At 41.1% G+C, this 21,775-nt stretch overlaps 2 protein-coding genes across 7 annotated transcripts in view; one reads left to right on the forward strand and one right to left on the reverse strand.

The window, feature by feature from the left end:
* The window catches only part of SLK (STE20 like kinase), a 48,767-nt gene extending 31,803 nt beyond the window's left edge, over nt 1-16,964 (forward strand). For 3 of the 5 annotated variants that reach the window (XM_030276352.4, XM_030276353.4, XM_072931229.1), the window contains 10 exons: nt 722-852; nt 1,125-1,248; nt 1,519-1,698; nt 3,649-3,741; nt 6,808-6,937; nt 7,150-7,274; nt 8,232-8,420; nt 9,592-9,717; nt 11,244-11,357; nt 11,846-16,964. In XM_030276352.4, the coding sequence (XP_030132212.4) occupies nt 722-852; nt 1,125-1,248; nt 1,519-1,698; nt 3,649-3,741; nt 6,808-6,937; nt 7,150-7,274; nt 8,232-8,420; nt 9,592-9,717; nt 11,244-11,357; nt 11,846-11,992 (1,359 nt within the window). In that variant the 3' untranslated portion in view covers nt 11,993-16,964. Of the gene's footprint in view, nt 1-721; nt 853-1,124; nt 1,249-1,518; nt 1,699-3,648; nt 3,742-4,839; nt 4,912-6,807; nt 6,938-7,149; nt 7,275-8,231; nt 8,421-9,591; nt 9,718-11,243; nt 11,358-11,845 lie in introns of all 5 variants that reach the window. The other 2 variants (XM_012574573.5, XM_030276354.4) reach the window with 2 other exon arrangements.
* A 225-nt stretch (nt 16,965-17,189) lies between these two features.
* Nucleotides 17,190-21,775, reverse strand: part of COL17A1 (collagen type XVII alpha 1 chain) — a 34,674-nt gene continuing 30,088 nt past the window's right edge. For both annotated transcript variants that reach the window (XM_072931227.1, XM_072931226.1), the window contains exons 49-56: nt 21,518-21,607; nt 20,874-20,987; nt 20,464-20,616; nt 19,271-19,678; nt 18,942-19,082; nt 18,333-18,395; nt 18,037-18,108; nt 17,190-17,868 (exon numbers count right to left, since the gene is read on the reverse strand). In XM_072931227.1, the coding sequence (XP_072787328.1) occupies nt 17,819-17,868; nt 18,037-18,108; nt 18,333-18,395; nt 18,942-19,082; nt 19,271-19,678; nt 20,464-20,616; nt 20,874-20,987; nt 21,518-21,607 (1,091 nt within the window). In that variant the 3' untranslated portion in view covers nt 17,190-17,818. The remainder of the gene's footprint in view (nt 17,869-18,036; nt 18,109-18,332; nt 18,396-18,941; nt 19,083-19,270; nt 19,679-20,463; nt 20,617-20,873; nt 20,988-21,517; nt 21,608-21,775) is intronic.

A 21,775-nucleotide genomic window follows, 5' to 3' on the forward strand; every position in this document is an offset into this window, starting at 1 on the left:
TGTAGTCTTTGTATTAAAATGAATATAGCCATATCAGGGTAGTTACTGTGTAACGTGGGCTTTGAGTGGAGGAAAAACAAAGCTAGAAAAACAAGCAAACAAAAAAATCATAGATTGGCATAGCTGTGCTAAACACGAGGGTGTTTGCAGTTACCCTGACACAATGGAGATGGTGCAGTTTCAGCTAGGGTCCCTCTCATCTTGCAATGAAACAACAGCAGCTCTGACAACTGAGACTTCTCCAGTTGCCAGCAAATTGTTATATGGTTTTTGGCTAATATGTATCAATAAAAAAATAAACTCACTTGTTTATGTCCAAAGCAGGAGGAAGTAGGTGAGTAAATTGTTACCCTGTTTCAGAATTAAATACCTGTTGGCAGCTGGGGAAATCATGGTCAAAAGCAAACAGTAAATGTAGCTGTCTTCAGCTCTTGAAAATAAAACTTCATCAGTTCTCTTCAGAGTTTCTGCCTTAATTTTTTTTCTTCTGGTACTTTGGATAATCAATAACTGCAGTTTTCCTTTCCTTACTAGAAAGTTTCAGTTTATTGGAATTTTTCAAATTCTCACTTGATTAGTGAGGCACCTGGTAAATGAGAAGGACTCTTACTGTATAGAAGACATTCCCAGAAATATTTGATATAATTCAATATTAAGAAAAAGGAGGAAAAAAGAATATAACCTAAATCAATATGTAACAACTTACCAATGCTTAATTTAGGAAACTAGAAGGCAGAAGAAAACATTAAAGAAAACTCGGAAGTTTGTTGTTGATGGAGTAGAAGTGAGTGTGACCACATCAAAAATAGTTACTGAAAATGATTCAAAAAGTGAAGAAATGCGATTTTTACGGTAAGTGTTTCTAAAAGTAAAATTTTCAAGAGGTTAGCAGCTGATATTTTTTTCTTTTAATAAAACAAGGTGGCTAATGTTCTTATTTCAGTTATATTTGGGGATTAATTTATTCTTTTTTAGTAAACGTGAATGTAAAGTGTTTTTTATTAAGACAGTCAGTTCAAAATTAGTTTTACTAGACTCAAGTTGTCAATGGTCCTTTTTGGCTTTTGTTATTTTCCATTTCTTTTGTTTTCCCATCAGTATTAATTGTTCTTTGTCCTTATTAGACGTCAAGAGCTCAGAGAGCTGAGACTTCTTCAGAAAGAGGAGCAGAGAGCTCAACAGCAGCTCAGCAATAAGCTTCTGCAGCAGCGAGAGCAGATGTACAGACGTTTTGAACAGGAAATGACAGTGAGTTTCTGCATTTTGCTGCTCTTACAATATGGCATCTTGATGGAGTAGGCAGAATAGTGCTAACAGCACTCAGGTGTTTCCTGCCATGGTGGCTCTAGCTTAGCCTTCATTCTTAAATAAAAGGCAATATTTGCCATTGTGGGGTGCCCAGCTTGTGCTGGGGCTTGCCTGCCACAACAGTCCAGCAAGGCCTTTCCCTGCTATGCTACAGCACTTCACTTAACAGAACTTAGCTTTCTAAAAAAAGGTGCCAAATAATTTTTACAGAGTAAAAAGCGACAGTATGATCAAGAGATAGAGAACCTGGAAAAGCAGCAGAAGCAGACGATCGAGCGCCTGGAGCAGGAGCACACAAATCGCTTACGGGATGAAGCAAAGCGCATCAAGGCTGAGCAGGAGAAGGAGTTGTCCAAATTCCAGAATGTGCTGAAAAACAAAAAAAAAGAGGTAAGAGACAATGCTGATATAGAAAATAAGGAGAATGAGCATAGCAAACAGTTGAGATTAGATCTCCCAGAAGCCTTGTCAAACCTGTGCTGTACTGAGGTTTGGAAGTGTCACTACCAGTCAGAATTGTTTCTCTTGTTTAGCTGCCTAAAGTGAAATAGAAACAGCTGCCAGGTATTGATTTAATCTAGAAAAGATAATCAAGTTAGAAGATTTTGTTTTTCACAGAATATTTAATAAAATATTTCCTCTCAAATACTAAATCAAGAAAAAGTATTTTCATAAAGATTATGAAAAAACACAGCTATAGTTACATAGTAAATACTTAACAAATTAGAATTTTGAAGACAATAATTTCAGTTTTGTTTTGTTTTTGTTAATTTGTTATATTTTTTAATTGAATGTGTGCTGTAATTGTTTAGAATTTCTTTATATGAACTGATAGCAATTATATTAATTTGGTTTGTTAGCTTAAAAAGGAAAGCCAAGAGAGAGAGGTCTGGATAACCTAAAATCTTTTACAGTTAATTTCATCAATATCATACAGTTAAGGCAAAAAGACTGACACTGACAACTGTTGCAATAAATTTACTTGCATTGGATTAAGAAAAGGTGATATGTTTCCATATGGATTTTGCATCTTAAAAGCTGTTTTATTTCATTTTTGGTTCAATTGCGTAGTGCCCATTTGTATATAAATGTCTCTGGTGTTTGCTCTGATAGTTACTAGACTCAGATTTCTTTAGAAAGCTGAACTGTCAATGCTTTTGCATAGAATGATCCTGTAGCACAGAAGTGCATTGATAAATAAGTTGTATTCAGTTTGAACTGTATGCCCATATGTAAATAACAATTTTTCTTCTTTTGCGGTACCTCTTGCATTTTGAGTCTCTCTCTGTTCACTGGTGATTGGGTCCTACGTGGGAAATTGGGAGAATTTTACATATTGCTCTGAGCTAAAAGCAGTTCTTTCATGGACACAGGAATAGCATGTGGTGATTTGGACTCTGTTTTCTGATGATGCTTCCACTATTAAACAAACAGGCATTTGTCTCTGGGTGCATAGTTTTGTGTTTAAAGCTTAAAAAGGCGATGCCTAGGTTGAAGGAAAATGCAGCTGCTGCTCTAAAACTATCCATATTATATTGGAGTGTACAATACTACATTTTTATAATTGTGAACAACAAAACTCATCAGCAAATTAACAGATTAATAGTCAGTTGATTTAGCCAGGTTATATTTAGAATCTTTCTGCTAATCTTGTCTAACTCACCGTGTACTGAAACACGTTCCATCCCAGCATACATGTCACAAAAAGTTTCTTGAAAACTCTTATTTATTGGTGGGTTTTGCTTTAAATTCTTCAGGACCAAACACAACGAAATAATGTTTTGTTTGCTTGTATGATTATTTTGAAGACATAAGTTGTGTAGATGTCATTTATGGTCATTAGAGACACTAATAATGACATCTTGTAAATTCAAGTTAGAGACAGTGTCAGAAATAGCTGGTTTTCAGTGGAAGTTATTTTAAGCTTCCAACCATTTTTCACAGCTTTGTGTGAAGTAACATACTCTGTAGTCCTTTTGCCATAGTGATTCAAGAAAATACCACTTTTGCAGGTGGTGGTTTTCTTAACTATTGACTCTTCTGGCAGCTGCATGGAAGCACAAGTGAGGCACTGCCATTTCTGAGGGCATTGGGCAGCATTTGCATGCAAAAAGCGCTGGCACATCCCTCCTCTCTGCACTGCTGGCATGCATAAAGCACCTATTGTTCTTTCTCTTTTCATTAAGCTCTTTCACTAAACTAACATCCCTGCCACTGAAGTAATGCATGCTTCCCACTATCTCTAGTGCTTGACCTGCATGTCCCTATATTCACAGTAGTGCTTGCTGTGGAGACAAAGTGTTCTTTTTGCCACCTTCTGCATGCTTATATACACTGTAGGTTTTATGTGAAGTGGAGAAAGCACCAAAAGAGCTGAGAAAAGAGCTCATGAAACGCAAGAAAGAGGAGCTTGCACAAAGCCAGCATGCTCAGGTAACAGCGGCAGCTTCAAGCTACTAAAATACAAAAGGCAGCAGTATTCACACAGCTTGATGATTTCACTTCTTGTTGTTGTTGAGTGAATATGGAACTTAACTCAAACTAACCCTACAAACCACTCTCTTTCTTCAAGTACTCCCATGTCACATCTTAGACTTAACTGGGTATAAATGTAAGAGCAGCAGTTGCCAGGTTTGTACTGTCAAGTGTAGGATTTCGTGTGCTCTACTGAAAAAGAATGGTATTTTTCTACAGCAAGTTTATTTACACTATTCTTATGAGTGGTAAGTACTCGATGGGTCCTTCAGGTTTTAAAGGTTATAGTGAGGAGGAAGTTATGAACTACACAAGTGCAGAGGAGGAAAATTTATCTAATATGTAAGCATGAGACATCTTGTTTATAGGAGCAGAACAGATTAGGTAAAATGTTATTTAAATGTCAAAGTGTAGGTGTATAGTAATTTTACAAAACATCATCTGTGATTTTATGTTTTCAGACTTGCTTCTTTTCTATGACCTAGCTAGAAAGAGGGCTAGTATTTTAGAAAAATACTGGCTTTGTGATGGCCACAGCTTGTACATTGTGAATTTGAACCACAGCACAGCAGGTTTGGATTGAGTAACCTAAAGATTAAAAGTTTATGTGACTTAGTAGAAAATAATAGCAACTTTATTCTATTATGTATTTAATTTAAGAGGAGATTTCTCAGGATAGAATGTGATTGAGTTGCAGCATTTTCCCCATACCAAAGACACCTGTCTTTAAACTTTTTAAGTTTGAAATGAAAAATCTAATTTTTCATAGTGTTTGTAGAGACATGGTTAATTTCCTTCGCTGCTTTCAATTCATTGAAGAGAGATGAAAGAAGATTTTTAATGTGAAATATCCTTACTTGGAATGACAAGTGCTAAACAAGGTGCAGCTCTTTAGTTTTAGAATATCTAGAACTTCCATCAGCATCTACCTGCGTGATTAGCCTTGACATTTCAAATGTTTATTACTAATGTACTGCAGATCTCATTTCTTCCCTTTTTTAAGAATAGAAATACATTTCACTATATTATGACACAGAATTACATTGTGTCCCACAGGGTGTTGCTCAGGTTATGATTCAGTCTTTTCAGTTGTCTTCATGTACGCTTTTCAACGCACAAATGCAGGATGTAAGTCTTAAAATGCAACACAGTGCAAGTTTATCTTCCTAATTTTTCAGATGTGTGTTTTCTCTTCTTTTGCTCATATGTGCTGATCAATGTCACTGCTGTCTCCAAACTGGTTAGCACCAATTTAGGTAATTGTGCAATATCCATTGTCAAAGGTTCCAAAAGTACTAGTAGTTACTCAGTCTTAGCAAAACACTGAGAGTTCACACATGCAACATGATATTTGTTCAGCACATGTGAGAAACATTGTGTGATTTGTATGCTGTGTGTGCAGTGAAACCATGTATTTTAAAGATGTTCAAGTATATTTTAAGACACTTACTGGGCATAACCAAGTGGTACTTTGAAAAAGGTTGGCTGCCTTGAACTGTCTGCCTTTAAACCACCCAACACATTCTTCAGTAAAGTCAGTGACATTTAGTTTATGTGATACTTGAGTAGCTGTGAGAAGTGGAAAGGCCACTGTGTTTCCTGAGATTGCCTAGTTTATCTTACAGCACTAGCAGGTATAAAACTTCATAAGAGTTACTCTGTAGAGAGAAGCAATGATATTTAAATGATGAAATGTGTAAAGCTCAAGCATAATCACTTTTTGACCATGACTACACTAGAACAGCTTTCCCCCTCTCCCTCCAAATCAAAAATCTCCCAGCAGATTAAACATAGTGTTAATTATGTGTCTGCATCCTCAGAATATTCAACTTGTAGTAGTATTTTTAACCTTTTCAGGTATAAAGGGAAAAAAACAGGATTTTTTTTGTTCCTCTATAAATTTGGTTAGGTGTGTCTGACTTAATTTACAGACATCACCTTCCAGTTCTTTTTGTACCATGAGGTGTGTTACTGTCAGCTTAATTCACCTCTGGTTTTATGTTACCTGTCTCAGTGTAACTCTGCTGTCCACTAGAGACATGAAAGCTTCATCTATGAATAACTTTATGTGAAGATGAAAATCAGGATTTTTCTGGTCAAAATGAAAAGTACTTTTAATGAACATTTAATTCCATTTGTTACGGACTTGAGCAGCCCACCTTGGCTCTGACAAGATCCTGCCATTGTCCTTTCTTTTGGCCTTGATATCATGCTAGAAGCATCTGATTCAGTTTCTTGTTTTAAGGCAGGTGTGATTGTGTGTGTGTGTGTGTGTGTGTGTATGTGCATGCTTGCATGCTCATACCTGTGGTTTTTAATATTTACAAAGAAGAAAGGCAGCAGCAGGTCTTAGGGCATGGGAGGGGGGACTCAGTGCTGTCTGCTTTTCATAATGGGATGTAACAGTGATAGCCTGGATAATGGGAAGATGCAGGTGATAAATCCCTTTGTGAGGAGCCAGCTCAGCTCAGGTGTGAGCAGGTTATGGCCCTGCAGAACCGTGGGGTGTCTATGCATTGGTCCTGCAGAACTCCCAGCCTCAACAGCCCTGCCCTAAGGACAAGATGAACCACACAGATCTGAAACCCAACTGTATAAATAAATAGGCTTTAGCTAATCACCCAAAGCAGAATAACCATACATACCTTTATTTTCTTACATACATGAATAATTAACCCTTTTTAGAATGAGATCAACTTTAGATTGAGTATTGTCTTTGCTATCTTTGAATCTGCAACTTGTTCTGAGGACAGACAAGAGATGGAATGAGTTGCAGATAACTGGATAGATTGTTACCTTTGGTCTTATTTCTGAAGGTATTACTTAAATATGAATATGCTCTTACCTACTCTGTACACAAAAAATAAAAAAGATGGATAATTTGATAGCCAAGGCACACTAGCTCAAATTTCATAGATGTATTTGTTTTCATATATAGCTAATGCTGAGAGAACTGGGAGTTTCAATAACATGTAATGTGGTTAGAAGAACCCAATTTAATTTACTTCTATTGGTTTTTACCAGGAGCAGGAGTTTGTGCAGAAACAGCAACAAGAATTGGATGCATCTCTGAAGAAAATAATTCAGCAGCAGAAGACTGAACTGGCCACCATCGAACGAGATTGCCTCAACAACAAACAGCAGCTCATGAGAGGTACCCAGCACCAGGCTCTCCCAATGGTCTTTCTTCACTTTATGAAATCAAAAACTGTCATGACTAATCTAGAATTGTAACAAAAACATTTGCTATGAAACAGCATTGTTTTTAAAATGCATTTTTTAAATGCACTCCTGAATATGGACCAGGAGGCTGGGAAGTATGGGATGGGATTGGAATTCCTGAACCAACCTTTCTCTTTTTTCCAGCTCGTGAAGCTGCATTCTGGGAGCTGGAGGAGAGGCACCTACAGGAGAAACACCAGCTCCTCAAGCAGCAGCTCAAGGATCAGTACTTCATGCAGAGGCACCAGCTGCTTAAGAGGCATGAGAAAGTTAGTGTTGACTTTAGCACTTTCTCTTGTGTATTATAATATCAATTTTTTTAATCAAGTAATCTAAGGATCACTCCCGGTGCTGTATGTTTGCACAGGCAAGACCCAGACAAGTATTTTGAAGGTGTTATGTGCCCTATTGAAATTTTTGGAAAATCCTACTCACCTTACTTGAATACCGTAGTAATATATAGAAGTATAAATTATGATATTTTCCCTTTTGATTCTTAAAAAGACACACCAACTGCCCACAACATCAGTCTTTTACTATAAAAAATACCAAATTCTGCTTATCCACCAAAACCAATTTTGATTTGTGTTTAAACAAATCTGTTCAGAAGTAAATAATCCTGGAATTAAATGAGCAGAATGAACTGGATTAGCTTCTGGGCAAGTAGCTGACAGCTGTCTCTTTATAGCTAAATCCTGATTTTCCACAAGGCATTTTGGTTTTAATAGAATACATGAAAGCAAATAGTTCAATTTCTGAAAATGTAAACCCGTAGGTAGGTGTTTGAGGATCTCTTGTTGATCAAGGCATGAGCAGCCTTCACTGAAGGCTTGTTCTGTCCACTCTGGTTTATACCATGTGGGCTGTTTCTTTCCCCAGCTTTTTTCAGCAAACTAACTGCCCATCCACAGCCGTAGCCCAGAAGTTCAGTTAAACAAAAAGGAGTTTTTCCTTTTGAATAACAGGCTTTGTAAAAGGCAGTGCAGGAGTTGAGTAAGCACTGGTAAAATATATGTGTATTTACATTTATTAGAGAATTTTCTTTGGGTTGGGCAAGATCCAGAGCTCTCTAGAAGCAGCCCCTCCTCCCCACTGTTACTCCTGGGGCTGGGAATGGTTTCTGCTGGGAGGCACTGACTCACACCAGGGACTTATTAATGAAAAGAGATGCACACTGTATAACATCACAGCTACTGTGTAATATTTCCACGTGGTTAACATTTCAGGAAACAGAACAAATGCAGAGGTATAATCAACGCCTTATAGAGGAGTTGAAGAACAAGCAAACTCAGGAAAGAGCCAGACTGCCTAAAATCCAGCGAAGTGAAGCAAAGACTAGGATGGCCATGTTTAAGAAAAGTTTAAGAATCAATTCATTTGCCTCTCCAGACCAAGATCGTGAAAAAATTAAGCAGGTAATGAATAAATTATTATTTAATAGTTTTAATAGTGTAAATGCTGAATGTGATGTAAATGTGAGGATGGAATAGAGTGCACTCTCGTGAGTTCTCAGATGGTACCAAACCAGGTTGATGCACTGGGCGGGGTCAGAGGAAATCATCCTTCCCTGCTGCTTTGGTCAGCCTCTTCTGAAGTGCTGGGGCCAGTCCTGGGCTTCCCAGTACGAGTCAGACACGGATTTATTGGAGCGAGTCGTGCAAAGGGCCTTGAAGATGGCTGAGAGACTCAAGTGTCTTGTGACACGAGGAGTCACCTGGGGTACCTGGGCTGCTTCAGCCTGGAGGAGAATAGGCTCAGGAGGGTTTTATCCATGTGTATAAGTACTCAATAGAGGGACCAAAGAAGGTGGAGCCAGACTTTTCCCAGTGGTGCCCAGTGACAGAGTGAGAGACAGCAGCCACAGTTGAAATATAGAAAATCCAACTTCAACATGAGAAAACACTTTTGTAGCAGGAGGATGGTCAAACACTGGAGCAGGCTGTCCAGAGAGCTTGTAGAGATGCTCAGAGCCCAACAGGACACAGTCCTGTGCCCTCCTCCTGGTGACCCTGCTTTGGGTAGGGAGGTTGATCTTTGCAGGTCCCTTCCAACCTCAACTGTTCTGTGATTCTGTGAAACATTTTTAAGGATGCTTGATTTTTGGGAACTTTTGAACTAAAGCTGTAGGTATTCATTCATTCTTTGAAAGGGAATGCTGTGCAGAGGTTGAGAGGTTTGCTTTCTAATGCACCACAGTCGCAAATCATGGTTTTATATGGTGAGCACTGGAAGGATGAAAAATGTGGAAAATATGGTCTCCTGTAGCTGTTTAACACTAGCCTAAACCAATGCTTGCAGCTGCACTGCTGTGTCACAGCTGAAGAGGGAGGTAATTTCAGGAATCTGGAAGTGAAATGTGCTGTGTTTTAAGGAAAAATAAGAGTGCAGACAGAGAAATGGAATTAAAACTGTAGGGAACTTCCTTTGTAAGAATTTAAAAAAGAAAAAGTAGAGAAAATTACTGCTTAAATCTTCTAGAACTGTTCTTCTCAGAATGTGTTCATTCTATTAGATGCAGTTATTTGACTAATGCAAACTGTTTTATTCAGAGGCACGATATAAATAATCTCTTATTTTTAATTTTAGTTTGCTGTTCAAGAAGAAAAGAGGCAGAAGAATGAGAGACTGGCGCAGCATCAAAAACACGAAAACCAAATGCGGGACCTTCAGTTGCAGTGTGAAGCAAACATCAGGGAACTGCATCAGTTACAGGTTAAAAATAGATGATATGAAATAATCATTCAGTGAGAAGACTTAAGATGAGATGCAGGCAAAGCAGAAACAGCTTTCCTTAATTTTTACTGTATAGTTTTTTCAACTTTGTTTTCAAAGGCCTGCAGTGCACTGCTTTCCAGATTCATATGTTCCCATCAATTAATGAATAATCATTTTAAATGAACAAGAGCATGAACCAGAAGCAGATGATGACTTCTGGAATACCTGTCAAGTTCCCAGGACTATTTTCTGTGGGCAGCATTTACTTTTAACCTGATTTTATTGGAATGTCATTAATCAGAACAGAGGTAGGCAGCATCAGGCATTACTCGCTAGTAGTTTGCAAGCAATACAGGAATGAGGAGGTTTTTACCAAGAGCTGCCACTTGCGTGTGAGCTTCTGGAAGGTACTTAGAAGGAATTATCTTCTTGTGATAAGGAGCTCTGATTTCTCTCTTTTGGTATGCATTTTGTAAAAGTTTCTGCTGGATACCAGAGGCCAGGCTCTCCTTTTCTGTTAAATCAGCTTTTGCCAGTTTCAGGGACACAAGGCAGTTTTAAAGCATTAAATGATCACCTGCTGATAACCTTTGCTTAGAGGAATCATACAGTGACCAATGAAGCTCATCCTACTCTATTCACTTTCTTACATCCTGCAAAAACAGTCCCTGGCTGTGCCACTAATATGCCCCAGTAAATCCCCAAGTACCGTGGGAGCCTTGTGAGAGTTTCAGCTCCAGTAAAATAGAGCAGGTTAGGGCTGCTCTGAGCTTCACAAGGAAAACTGGCCCTTTGCTGCACTCACATCTAACCAAGTGCTTGTTGTTTGTGTTACTGTGGTTCTGTACTCTGCATCAGACCCATTTGGGACTGGAACCCTAGAAATACAGCCATTGCCAACTGCTCTTTAAAAAGTGCAGAGAACTGAAGCCAAATAATTGATTTTTTTCTTGTCATGCTTCAAAAGTCCTCTGAAAGTGAGGCAGATGCCTAGGTACCTTACTGAGAGAAATGTGAAGCTGAGCTGTGGTTTGAGCCTTTTCATAGGGCAATCCTGAGGCTGCTTTTGCAGCCACCTTTGTCTCTTCTCTAAGCTCCATTTGTTTGTCTCAGCTCTTGGCACCAAGAGTTGAAATATTTCCAAAAAACAGCTTCCTTTTTAATGTAATTTGCTTTAATAAATTATACAGACTGTCTTTAAAAAGCAAAGCAGAAATGCTGCATGACCTTGAAAAGCATCATTAGGCAGTGAAACACAGTTTTGAGTAACACTCTCAGCAGCTGCCTTAATGATGCTCAGCAGTGTATTTGGATTTATGAGTGTTTCTTATCTCAATTGGCTCCGATGGAAAGATCAGCTTTTGAAAACACAGCCTTGTAACATACTTTCATCTTGTAATTATTCACGTCACTATTTACACGGAATAAGCTAATTAGAAAGAATTAGGACAACATATGTCACTGTACAAATGTTGAGTTGCCTAATCTGAATTAGTTTTACATAAGGATTATCTTGTTTTAAGAATGAAAAATGCCATCTACTGGTTGAGCATGAGACTCAGAAGCTAAAAGAGCTGGATGAAGAGCACAGTCAAGAACTGAAGGAATGGAGAGAGAAATTGAGACCGAGAAAAAAGGTAAATGGGAGCAGGAAATTATCAAGGGTTTGATCTAGAAAATACAGACAGTACAAAAGTATTGCAGAGGAGGAGAGTCAAGCTGCTGTAAAAAGCTGTTGGAGATCACTGTATAATAAAAGATGTTTAAAAAATTGCATAAGCTGAGCAAAGGGCAGGTGTACCAAAACAGGTTGGATGTTACCAGTCTCTTTGCAGGGCTCCCACCTGTAGCACGTGTGTGCAGGTTTGCATGGAAAACTTAGCTGGAGGTGAATCTGGTGCTAGGAAATTATTTCAGAAGTCAGTAGGTTACTACAAAAATTGAGTGATATATAGCAGACATATAGCTTGTGATGGAGGTTGGTCTTGGGGGATTATTTTATTTTAAAAGGGAACATAGTAGAGTTTCACACAGTTCAGAGATCGATCAGACAAAATGTCTCCACAATAATGGGTTTCTTGTACTTTGCCTTGTTAATCCTGTGACAATCTGATTTTGGTTTTAGATGCTGGAAGAAGAATTTGCCAGAAAACTGCAGGAACAGGAAGTTTTCTTTAAAATGACTGGAGAATCTGAATGCCTTAATCCCTCAACACAAAGCCGGATTTCCAAATTCTACCCAATCCCCAGCCTTCACTCCACTGGGTCATAACTCTGGGAACTTCTGTAGGTTTTTTGGTGTTTGGAATTCTCCCTCCTTACAGCCTAACCCGACTTACCCACGGCGTATGAACATCGGGGACCTCGCGTGTCTTGTTTTCAGTGGAGACAATCAGTGTCGGGAGCGGTTTCTTCACTCCCCTGAACAGAAGAAACAAACCAAGTGTTGGTGTACAGTGGTATTGTTACGTCCTTCAGATGTCTCAAGACTAAGTGGGCTTTTTATCCCAGTCTCTAAAAGTATGTTACCTACCGTTTTGACTTTAAGCCTGAAATATTAATTATGCTCTTTCTCATCACAAAAAAAATGGTTTCTCATCTGAACATTTAAATGGTGTAATATTAGTTCTGCTACTGTGTTTTTAAGCATCAGATTTCTCCATGAGAGAATTCCACAATTGAAACTGCCATGAGAGGTTTAAAATTTTATAATGTGAGCAGTGTCTTCATGGCAAGGACTGAAACTAAGAACATGTCAGTTATCAGAAGAACAAACCCTTATGTTTAAACACAATTAGCAAAAGCAAAAGCCTTTGCAACTTCTTTTGAAAGAAACCTCTGGCATAAATTAAACTGAACTGATCTCCATGACATGTTTTGTCCATTAGTTCCATAATGAAATGGGGTGCTAGTTTAATTAATACAGTGCCTGAAACACTTAGATATGCTGATCCTGCCAACAGGATACTGTTTTGTCATTTAAAAACACAAAACTCCTTAGCGTTGCTGTTACTGTACAAAACAAGATTTCTTGCTGCTACTGCCATTTTTGTTGTAAATCCTCACCCTAAAATATTTTGCACTAAAATATGTAGAGGTGAAAAGAAATGCTAATTTTAAAATGCACAGTTTATTATTTTCTTTAGCTATTACATACAGGTGGTTAGTTCTACAAATTGAAAAACTGTAGAATGTATTTCTTAGAAAACAGTGTGCAAAATGCACGTGGTTTCTCTAACTGTACCTGGAATGGGTAGAGCCATTGTTCTGTTCTTACCAAAGCCTGTTCATTTGAACTGCATCACAGAAGTAGAGGTGGATGGTCATATTTATAAATAACCATGGTTAAAGTCTGATTTCACTAGAAGTGTTAGATTCCTTTTTTTTTTTTTAAAGTCATTTTATTTTAAGGAAAGATTTAAGTTAAATATACAGACAAACTCCTTTATGAAACTGGGTGTTTTGCTTTTGTGTTGCCACCTACTAACATAGGCAGTTTTTATTTTTTGAGTTCCTAGATGTACCATAAGTTATTTGCCTGACTGATCTGTAGTGGGAAATCTGAACTATGTCTCCTATAGGGGGGTAGGGAAATACAGCTGTATTAAGTCACTCCTTTTGCTGGGTAGGGGTTGAGTCATATCAAGACAGTGTTACAAGCTGTACTTGGGTATGTTGGGGCTCCATTTGTAAAATAGTATTTGCTTTCCGTCTTTTGAGGCCTGACTTTCTCTGTTACCTTTGGGCATCAACTGCACCCATTTGTTTGCTTGCTTTGACCATGCAACTGGTGCCCATTCCGTGACGTTCATTTCATGGGAACAGTGTTGCTGCATGGTAGTGAACTCAGAAATTAACATAGGACTTTAATCAGCTGTGGTTGAAACCTTGGATGCTGAAATCCTTGGACATTGAACCAGTATCTTCTCAATGAAGACACTTAATTTACAGCACAGTAAAAAGAAAATTGGAAAATGCATGTTTTAATTTAAATTCTGTAACTTTTTGATAGCATAATTACTTTAATAGCTAGCCTTAATTTCTGGCATTTTATTATTTTAAATGAGTATTGTGTACTGTTGTAAATTCACACACCGTATCTCTAGAATGTTCTTTGTTGCTAAATGCAAAGTTTTTTGAATTGTTTGTTTAGTAGGGGGAAACAAGTCTTTGAAGACCTTTTGCTTTTTAAGCTCCACCTTCATAAATTGACTGTTACTAAGATAACATTAAATAATCTTTATCTCTATTTAACAGAATTTGTTTGCCATTTCATATGACGTAGGCTCAGTGCTTTACCTGGGGAGTAGGCAGCGCAGGCAGATTTCCTCTTCTGGATTATGTCAACGTTCATCCCCAGTAAATCCTCACAGGGAAATGTTAATAATCTTCTCCTTACATTTTTGGTGGTTTCAGTGATACATTACTAATATGTATTGGCATTCTGTTTACCTCTGTCTGAATCTCTTACATCTTTTATTTGAAGAGCCTTTTCACACAGGCCATGCAATCTGATCTCATTGTAAATTGCACAAATAACTGTAACTGAGCTCTGGGATGAAGGAGGGATCAGATGTGGTGATGGAAGCCTTGCTCAGGTCTCCAGGTGGGGAGCCCTGTGAAGCACTTGCAGCCTTGTGAACTGGGCTGAGAATTGATACCAAGCACAAAAATATGTTTACTGAGTGATAACAAGAACTAGCATGGGTACTTGTACATCTAGACTGATAAAATTGGGTTTAAGTGTTGCAGAATGTGAGAGAGGTGTTACAATATTGTATCAGTGTCAGAAAATTCAATTCAAATTAAATTTAGGCCTCACATAGGCCTAAAAGACATCTCCTGAGATGCGAAATCCAATCTTGGTACTATCACACGTCACCTCCCTAATGAATGTTAGCAGCTCCATCTCCAGGTGGCGAGTTGTGTTTTCTGCAGCCTAAACAATGTACTTAAAATTCTTACTATTTTGCAGATCTCATTGTGCCCACACGCTCCTCCAAAGCTGACCACAAAATCAGTAATTGCTCACCATTGTGTTTTAGTACATTATAATTTCTGTCCACGGGAAAAGGAGAAAAGGCAATAAATCCCTGGATTGCAGTACTGTGTGTGGGTTGTCCTGCTGTATTTACAACTGATCCTCATGGAAAACCTGCCTGCAGGGCCTCAGCCTCACACCATGTGCTTCCCAAGCTCTGAAAGTGCATTTTGCACTGCTTAAGGCATCCAGGGAGATCGGGGGCTAAAGGTCTTTGGGTGCACCTGCTACCTGTTTTTAGGAGATTCTGGCTGAGGAGGGGTTACCACCCCAGGGGAAAATTGGCTGTGGCAGCTCTTGATTTTCTGAAGTTCCAGAGGAACTTTGCTGCTTATTTTATGAAGAAGAAATACTCCAGCATTTGATCCTCTCTGACCCCCATAAAACACATTTTCCTTCTTCAAGCACTCTGCTGTCGCTGGTGTATACATGAGAACTATATACAGCATGTAAAGATATGATAACTGGAGTTGTTATTCATATGATTGATTATTTAAGTCCTGATTTATAAACACCTTCTGAAGGAAAACCTTTATTTGAATTGGCATCTGAATTCAGATTCCCTGCTGGCAGGGCTGCACTGTCCTGACCATCAGCATTCACTCAGAGTGATTTTTCACATCACATTAAAAACTGATATTCAGTCTGAGCTGCATCCTTTTTTCCAGGAAATCTTTTAAGCTAATATTCTTTTAAAATTGCATTCAATATCTGACATATCACATAGTTAAAGAAATTATTCTTCTGTCACAGAGGACTTTATGATAACTCTATTCTACTGAATTATTTTCCTTAAAAATTGGAAACATAGCACCTTAACTGAGAGCTAAGCAAAGCAGCAAATGAAATCGCTTTTGTCACACCATCTCTTTTGTGGCAGTAGTATCACATAGGAAGTTTAAGTTAACTCTCCAATTGAAATAGTATCTGCCTTGCAAGTATTTCAAGCTTGCTTTGGTATAGGAAAGATTCAAATAGGTGGTTTAAATTCAGGCACTTGAGTCCACTTTTAGGCAGCCTGATTTTCAGAGCTGTTGTACAGCTGTAGCTCCCAGGACCTCAGAAATACATTGCTGAAAACTGAAATGTACAATTAAGCTTGGTGCTAGTTGCTTCCACTGATCTACTTCTTCTTGGTTCCTCTGTGGGGAAGAGGGGCAAGTTTGAGGACAGTGACTCTCTGGTTGTTGGAGGCAAAGGCAGGGTGGAGTGTTTAGGACCATTGTTGTGTTGGGAAGTTCTATGCTAGCATTTATACTCTGGTCATTTTACGTCACAATCTGTTCTTCTGGATCTCTGAAACTTCCTTCCATCGATGTGTCCGTGCAGATTTCCCATTCCCAGGCTACTTCCGCCATCTTCACAGCAGTTTAAGTAGGATTAAAGAGAATTAACCTTCCTTGTTCACAGGCAAGCCAAGGCCAAGATGCCCCATCATTTGTCAGTCTTGCCAAAGATTAGAACAGATGAAGGGTAGAAGACAAAGGAAATTACAGTGTTTCTTTTACAGAACTTTTACTTGTTCTGCATCCCCTTTCTCCAGCTCAGTCCTCACATGCTTTGTTTCCTGTAGCTCCTTTGCATATCTGGTGTGTGGGCCACCAGTGGTGCCAGAGGAAAATCCCTTAAGCAAAAACATGCTCATGCCCAACCCATGAGAAAGGGCTTGTGTGCTTTCCCTGAACTGAAAACAAAAGGAAGTGGCTGAGTCTAGGGTTACCCTGATTTAACAAAGTCTTCCACACTCACAATTAGGTGGTAAAGCTTCTTTGGTAATGAGAATCAGTCCTAAAATGGTGGAAAGAACAGAAACCAGGAAGGGACATGGAGTGGCATCTAATGTTGAGCTGTCATCCCATTTTCTCTAGGAAGCCAAGCAGAGCAGGAGCATCCTGTGACAAAACACGCCTGAGGCACTGCTGGCCTCGTGTTCTCCCAGCAGTTTGTTGAATGTTTTGTGTTAACTGCAAACCAAGTTATTTTTGCCTTACAAAAAGCAACCAAAAATCATGAGATGGATGAATAATTGGCTAAGGGTCTCTGTACAGCTTGTGTACAGCTTGTGGAAGTGAACTTGCAGTAGCAGCCATATAACAGTTTTGAGAGTTTTTTGTCTTATTTTTCAAAGTAATTTGATTTCATGGCTTTCTGTAGAATATTGTAATAATTCTGCTGTAAATACAATAAAATCACAGTTTGCTGAGATCGCCTCAGTTTTGTTGATGGAAAACTTGCATGAAATACAAGTGGTTTGTACAAGTGTTTGAGTGAAGGGGATGATTTACAATGTTCAAAATAATGGAGTATAAAAGTATTTAATGCTGTGCCATTGTATTTACCATTTTGTACCTCAGACCCATCTCAGGTGCCTCACCCTGCCCCACAACAACCTGAAAGCATGGAATGGCCATCCTCAGTAGTTCAGGGATGGGGTTAAAAACACACTTTAATTGAGCTGTTTACATTAAAGATTATTTTTCACCAGTGTTTAAAAAACCAGAAAAAATACAAAAATATTTTCAAAAGATAAACAAATTATGTTTAAAAGTGCTTTGGTTCGGCCCCATATGTCCTGTCTCGCTGTGCTGCTGTAAATGGGCTCCACTTGGAGTTGGCAGAGCTTGTGGAGAGGCAATCCCAGGGTGGTGCAAGTCCAGGGTTTTTCACAGGACCTTGTGGGCTGCATCTGATCCCTGACAAACCATGCATTTGGTGGGAATGGGACTGTTTTATTTTCCCTATATAGCTGGCTAGTTGTTAAAAACCCCCAGGATTTTGTATATCTGGGAGCAGTACAAGAAGCCTGGACTAGGTGAGACAGGAAGCCCTTATCAACCCAAGGACATCAGCCTGAGAGCTCAGGGGCACAAAGCCAAACATCAGTAACAGAAGCAAACACCCACACTAGGGCCATGCCGGACACACACAGGTGACATTCAGATCTGAGCTATCAACTCTAAGGGGTCAGCTGAGCAGTGAGGATGTTTTAGCATTAAGGCAGTGAAGACTCAGGCTGCTGGGAATGCTGCCCTGTGCAGAACTGAGCTACCTCTTTTTTTAAACACCAACAGTTCTTCTTTTTCTTCTGCCAACATACAGTTGTTCACCTGGGGACCAGAAAAATCAAAAGGAGGGTTAGTTGAAAAGACCATGTAGAAAGACAAAAGATCCAAACAAAAAAACTCAGGCTGTGTTTTCCAGCTATTCCCAGGGATGGGCTGATTCCACTTGTGGCAGTCAAATCCTGCTCTCCTGGGGATGGCAGGCATTCCTACCTTTCTCTCCCTTCTCTCCTTTTGGTCCCCTTTGCCCGTGTCGTCCTGGTGGGCCCATTGGCCCAGGGTCACCTGAATGAATGAGAAGACCAAGTTTGCCCTCGAGCACAAGTGATCCACAGACAGGAACAGGCCACGGGAAGGGACACCAAGTCAGGACAGTGTTTTGGCTGAGATCCTGAAGGTGCCACCTTCACTGTGAGAGGGTGTGACCTCGAGCAGTGCTGGCCTCTGTGGTCACAGTGCTTCTTCCTGAGCATCACAAGGCTGAAGAGGGAAAGGATGGCAAGCCTTACCTTTGGGTCCAGGATAACCCCTCTCTCCCTTTTCACCGGGTGGCCCCTGGATGGCACCATGTGCTGGAGAGGGAGATGAAGGAGAGAGTGAATGAACGGGAGAAACCACTGCCCACTCAGAGAAGCTGTGAGTCAGACTGGAGACTGGCAGCAAGGTTTTTAAACAGGGTTTTGGTCCTAACAAAGTTCCGAGGAAGGCTGTGATGTCATTTCACCAGCACTGCTCTGTCACTCTCTCTGGATGTCCTAGCTGTCACTAGGGCTGGAGCTGGCCCATGCTCAGGGTGGAGAATCTGAGAGCAGAGCAAGCAGCTGGCTCATGTTTCTGTATGTGTGCCAGCCTAGCCATATTAAAATGGGCCACAGAGCTTGTAAGCACAGAGGCCTTCAGGGTTTGGGATAAGTTTTCTACCAACAGTGGGAAAAACTGATATCCTTCCTAATGATAAGACTGCACCTCCCCAGCAAGGAAGAAAGGAAGATGTAAACACCATCCACCTTCAACTCTGCACCTTGACTTTTGCAGTGTGAGAAGATCAATAGGTTTGTGAGAGGTTGAGGAGATCTAATATGCATGAGCTAGAAATGCCAAGCCAAAATGTTACTCACTTCTAAAGAAGTCCATGAGGTCTGCAGTGATATTGCCATAGGATGCAAAGACCTTGCTGATGCCAGGGGGACCAGGAGGGCCTGGGGGACCTGCAGGTCCCTGTGCTGTGTAAGACATCAGGTCCTGGAGAATACCTCGGCCTATGGAATGAAAGATGTCATTTGAAAGGAGCTCTGGGAGAGCTGTGGCTGCATGCTGAGGCAGAAGGTGTAAGGGAGACATACAGGCAGCAGGAAGGAGAGGGAAGTGAACAGCATGTCCAGGCACAGGGGGTTTGGAGTCGGAGGCTGGGATAGGGAGGGTCAGGATGAGCAGGCTTTGCACTCACTCTGCAGGCTCTCTGACACACGGAGTGCCAGCTCGTTGTAATCCAGGGAACCAGTGAAGGAGTTGCTGTAGGATCTGCTCGACCCTGCTGATCTGAGTGATTCCTCCTCTGTCAGCAGCCCATCGAAGGACCTGTCTGTGCCCATGGAGGCATCGTAAGCGCCATCGCTGCCCATGGAGGCATGGTAAGAGGATCTGCTGCTCATGGAGCTGCCATACGAGCTGCCTGTGCCCAGTGAGCCCCCGTGGGAGCCCTCAGCACCAAGGGATCCTCCATGCAAGTGCTCAGAAGCTCGTAAGCCTTGGTACGATGAAGACATAGACCCAGACACAAAGCCACTGTCTCCCTTGGGTCCCGGTGGCCCAGGGGGCCCAGGGGGTCCTGAGATGTAGCTTCGAACTTCATCACCTACAAGATACAAGGGGGGAACTTCAGGGACACTGGGCTTGACAGAGATCCTGTGCTACCACCTGAATGAAGACTGGAGTGTGAAGTTCTGTCCCACCAATCCATCCCACCAACCCAATTATCAGTGACCCTCATCCAGTGCCATTTCTCAGGCAGCACGCACTGTCAACATTGTATTTCACAGATGGCAAGACACCCTCCTCCTTCCCATCTCTCCAACAATTTTGTGTGCCCGATCTTAGGAAAATGCCCAATGATTTTTCAGAAGGCTGCACGCCTCAGGCAATTTCAGCACTTCTGCCAAAAGAGCCCTTCTGTGACCAGTTTGCCAAAACTGAGATGTTTTTCAAAGCCTGCCCTGGACAACTTGCCAGGATGAGCTTAGACCATTGGTGTTTCACAGCCAGCTCAGTGCTGCCTTCCAACCCCTCCATTATCCATGGCTCTGTGGGCAGGTGTTTGCCAAAGAAAATGCTTTTCCCTTGCGAAAACTCTGCTGGTGACCTTCTAGGGACCCATGTTCAGCACAGGCCAACTGTAACTACCCAGTGCTTGTCCCTTTTGTCTCACAACACAGACTTTGTCTGGCAGTTGGACTGAGAGGAGAAAAGCCTACAGGGTGCAGCACACTCCTGTAGACCTGGCTGTAGAGGGAAGGTGTTGCTGTAGCCCCAGTTCAGGGAAGGCTCCTACAGGAATGTCTCAGCTGTGGCAGAGCCAGTCACCTACATAAGGTAAAGCATGTCTTGGGATGTGTGTAGGAAGGATGGATGGTGTTCCCTTACTCTTCAGGTACTGGATCAGCTCACTCCTGAACTCGTCATTGTTGGTGATGTCAGCATAGGATAGGATGCCAGTTCCAGAGAAACCTGGTGGTCCTGGAGGGCCAGGAGGGCCAGGTGGGCCCCGAACTCCAGAAAGGGAAGAGTATCCAACATCTTGAGAGAGAGAAAGAATTATTTTCCATCAATGAGAGGATAAGGAAATTTCACATATTTGGGGATCTTGAAAGTTTAGAAGCTCTAACCCCAACTTCCATCCCTTCATAGACAACACTGACAAAATTATTTTCTTTATAGTGACTTTGTTTCCAGTGGACAGTCACATCCCTGCTAAGCTAAATCTCAGCCTCAAGTCCCCCCAGCAGCTAAAAACAAAATCACCCTGGCAGCTGTGAGAAACACAAATGCTTTACTTTGAAGGTAGGCAGAGATGTCCTCCAGAGAGGTGCCTGGTGATCCAGGGATCCCTGGAGGTCCTGGAGGGCCTGCAGGACCAGGGGGCCCAACAATGCCACTGAATTCAGAGTCTGTAAGACACAAGGGAAGAAAAGAAGTCACCCAAACAGCCACAACCCTAATGAATGTTCCTTGACAATACAGGTTATGCCAGACACAGCCAAGTAGAAGTTTTTGCTTTCTCTCTAGTACCTCCTGGTGCAGCCTTCTTGGTGCACCCCACTTCCCTGCATTTAGATACACATTGGACAGTCAGGCAATTCCAAAGAGAGTAAAGTCCCTATTTTTAAAATATACTTTTAAAGAGGCGTAAGAAATGATGCCTTTATGCTGCAGAGTTTGGATACAACAAAGGGCTCCTTCATGCCCATCTCCAAGACAGCACCACTGCTGTTGCTCCTCACAGGAGCATGGTGATGCAGCTGCAGCCCCCCGTGGAGTGTGCAGGTGCCAGCAGAGGCCTGCAGTGCTGCTAAGGACAAAGGACAATCTGAGGGTCATTCGTGATCACAGGCAAAAGGGAAATTCTGTGACTGAGACAGTAAAAATAATCCTGGGGGAACGTAGAGCCCCATGGCAGGGAGTGAAGAGGTTGGCTTACTTCGCAGGTAAGCTGTCAAGTCACTGTAAGATATACCGGGTGACCCTGGAGGCCCAGGTGGTCCAGGCAGTCCAATGCTCATCCCAGAACCTGCAAAATCAAACAGATTCATGTTATAAGAAAAGGCTGTTACAGTGTAAGCAGACAGGCCACAGGGCTTGGTCGCAGGCAATGCAGGAGGGGCTCCTGCAGAGTGGAGTGTCCCCCTCAGCAGGCTGTGCCAGGAGCCAGAGCTCAAACCTTGTTCTGGACTTGTGA

Source organism: Taeniopygia guttata, chromosome 6 (genome assembly GCF_048771995.1).
Source record: "Taeniopygia guttata chromosome 6, bTaeGut7.mat, whole genome shotgun sequence".
In the NCBI taxonomy this organism is placed as follows: Eukaryota; Metazoa; Chordata; class Aves; order Passeriformes; family Estrildidae; genus Taeniopygia; species Taeniopygia guttata.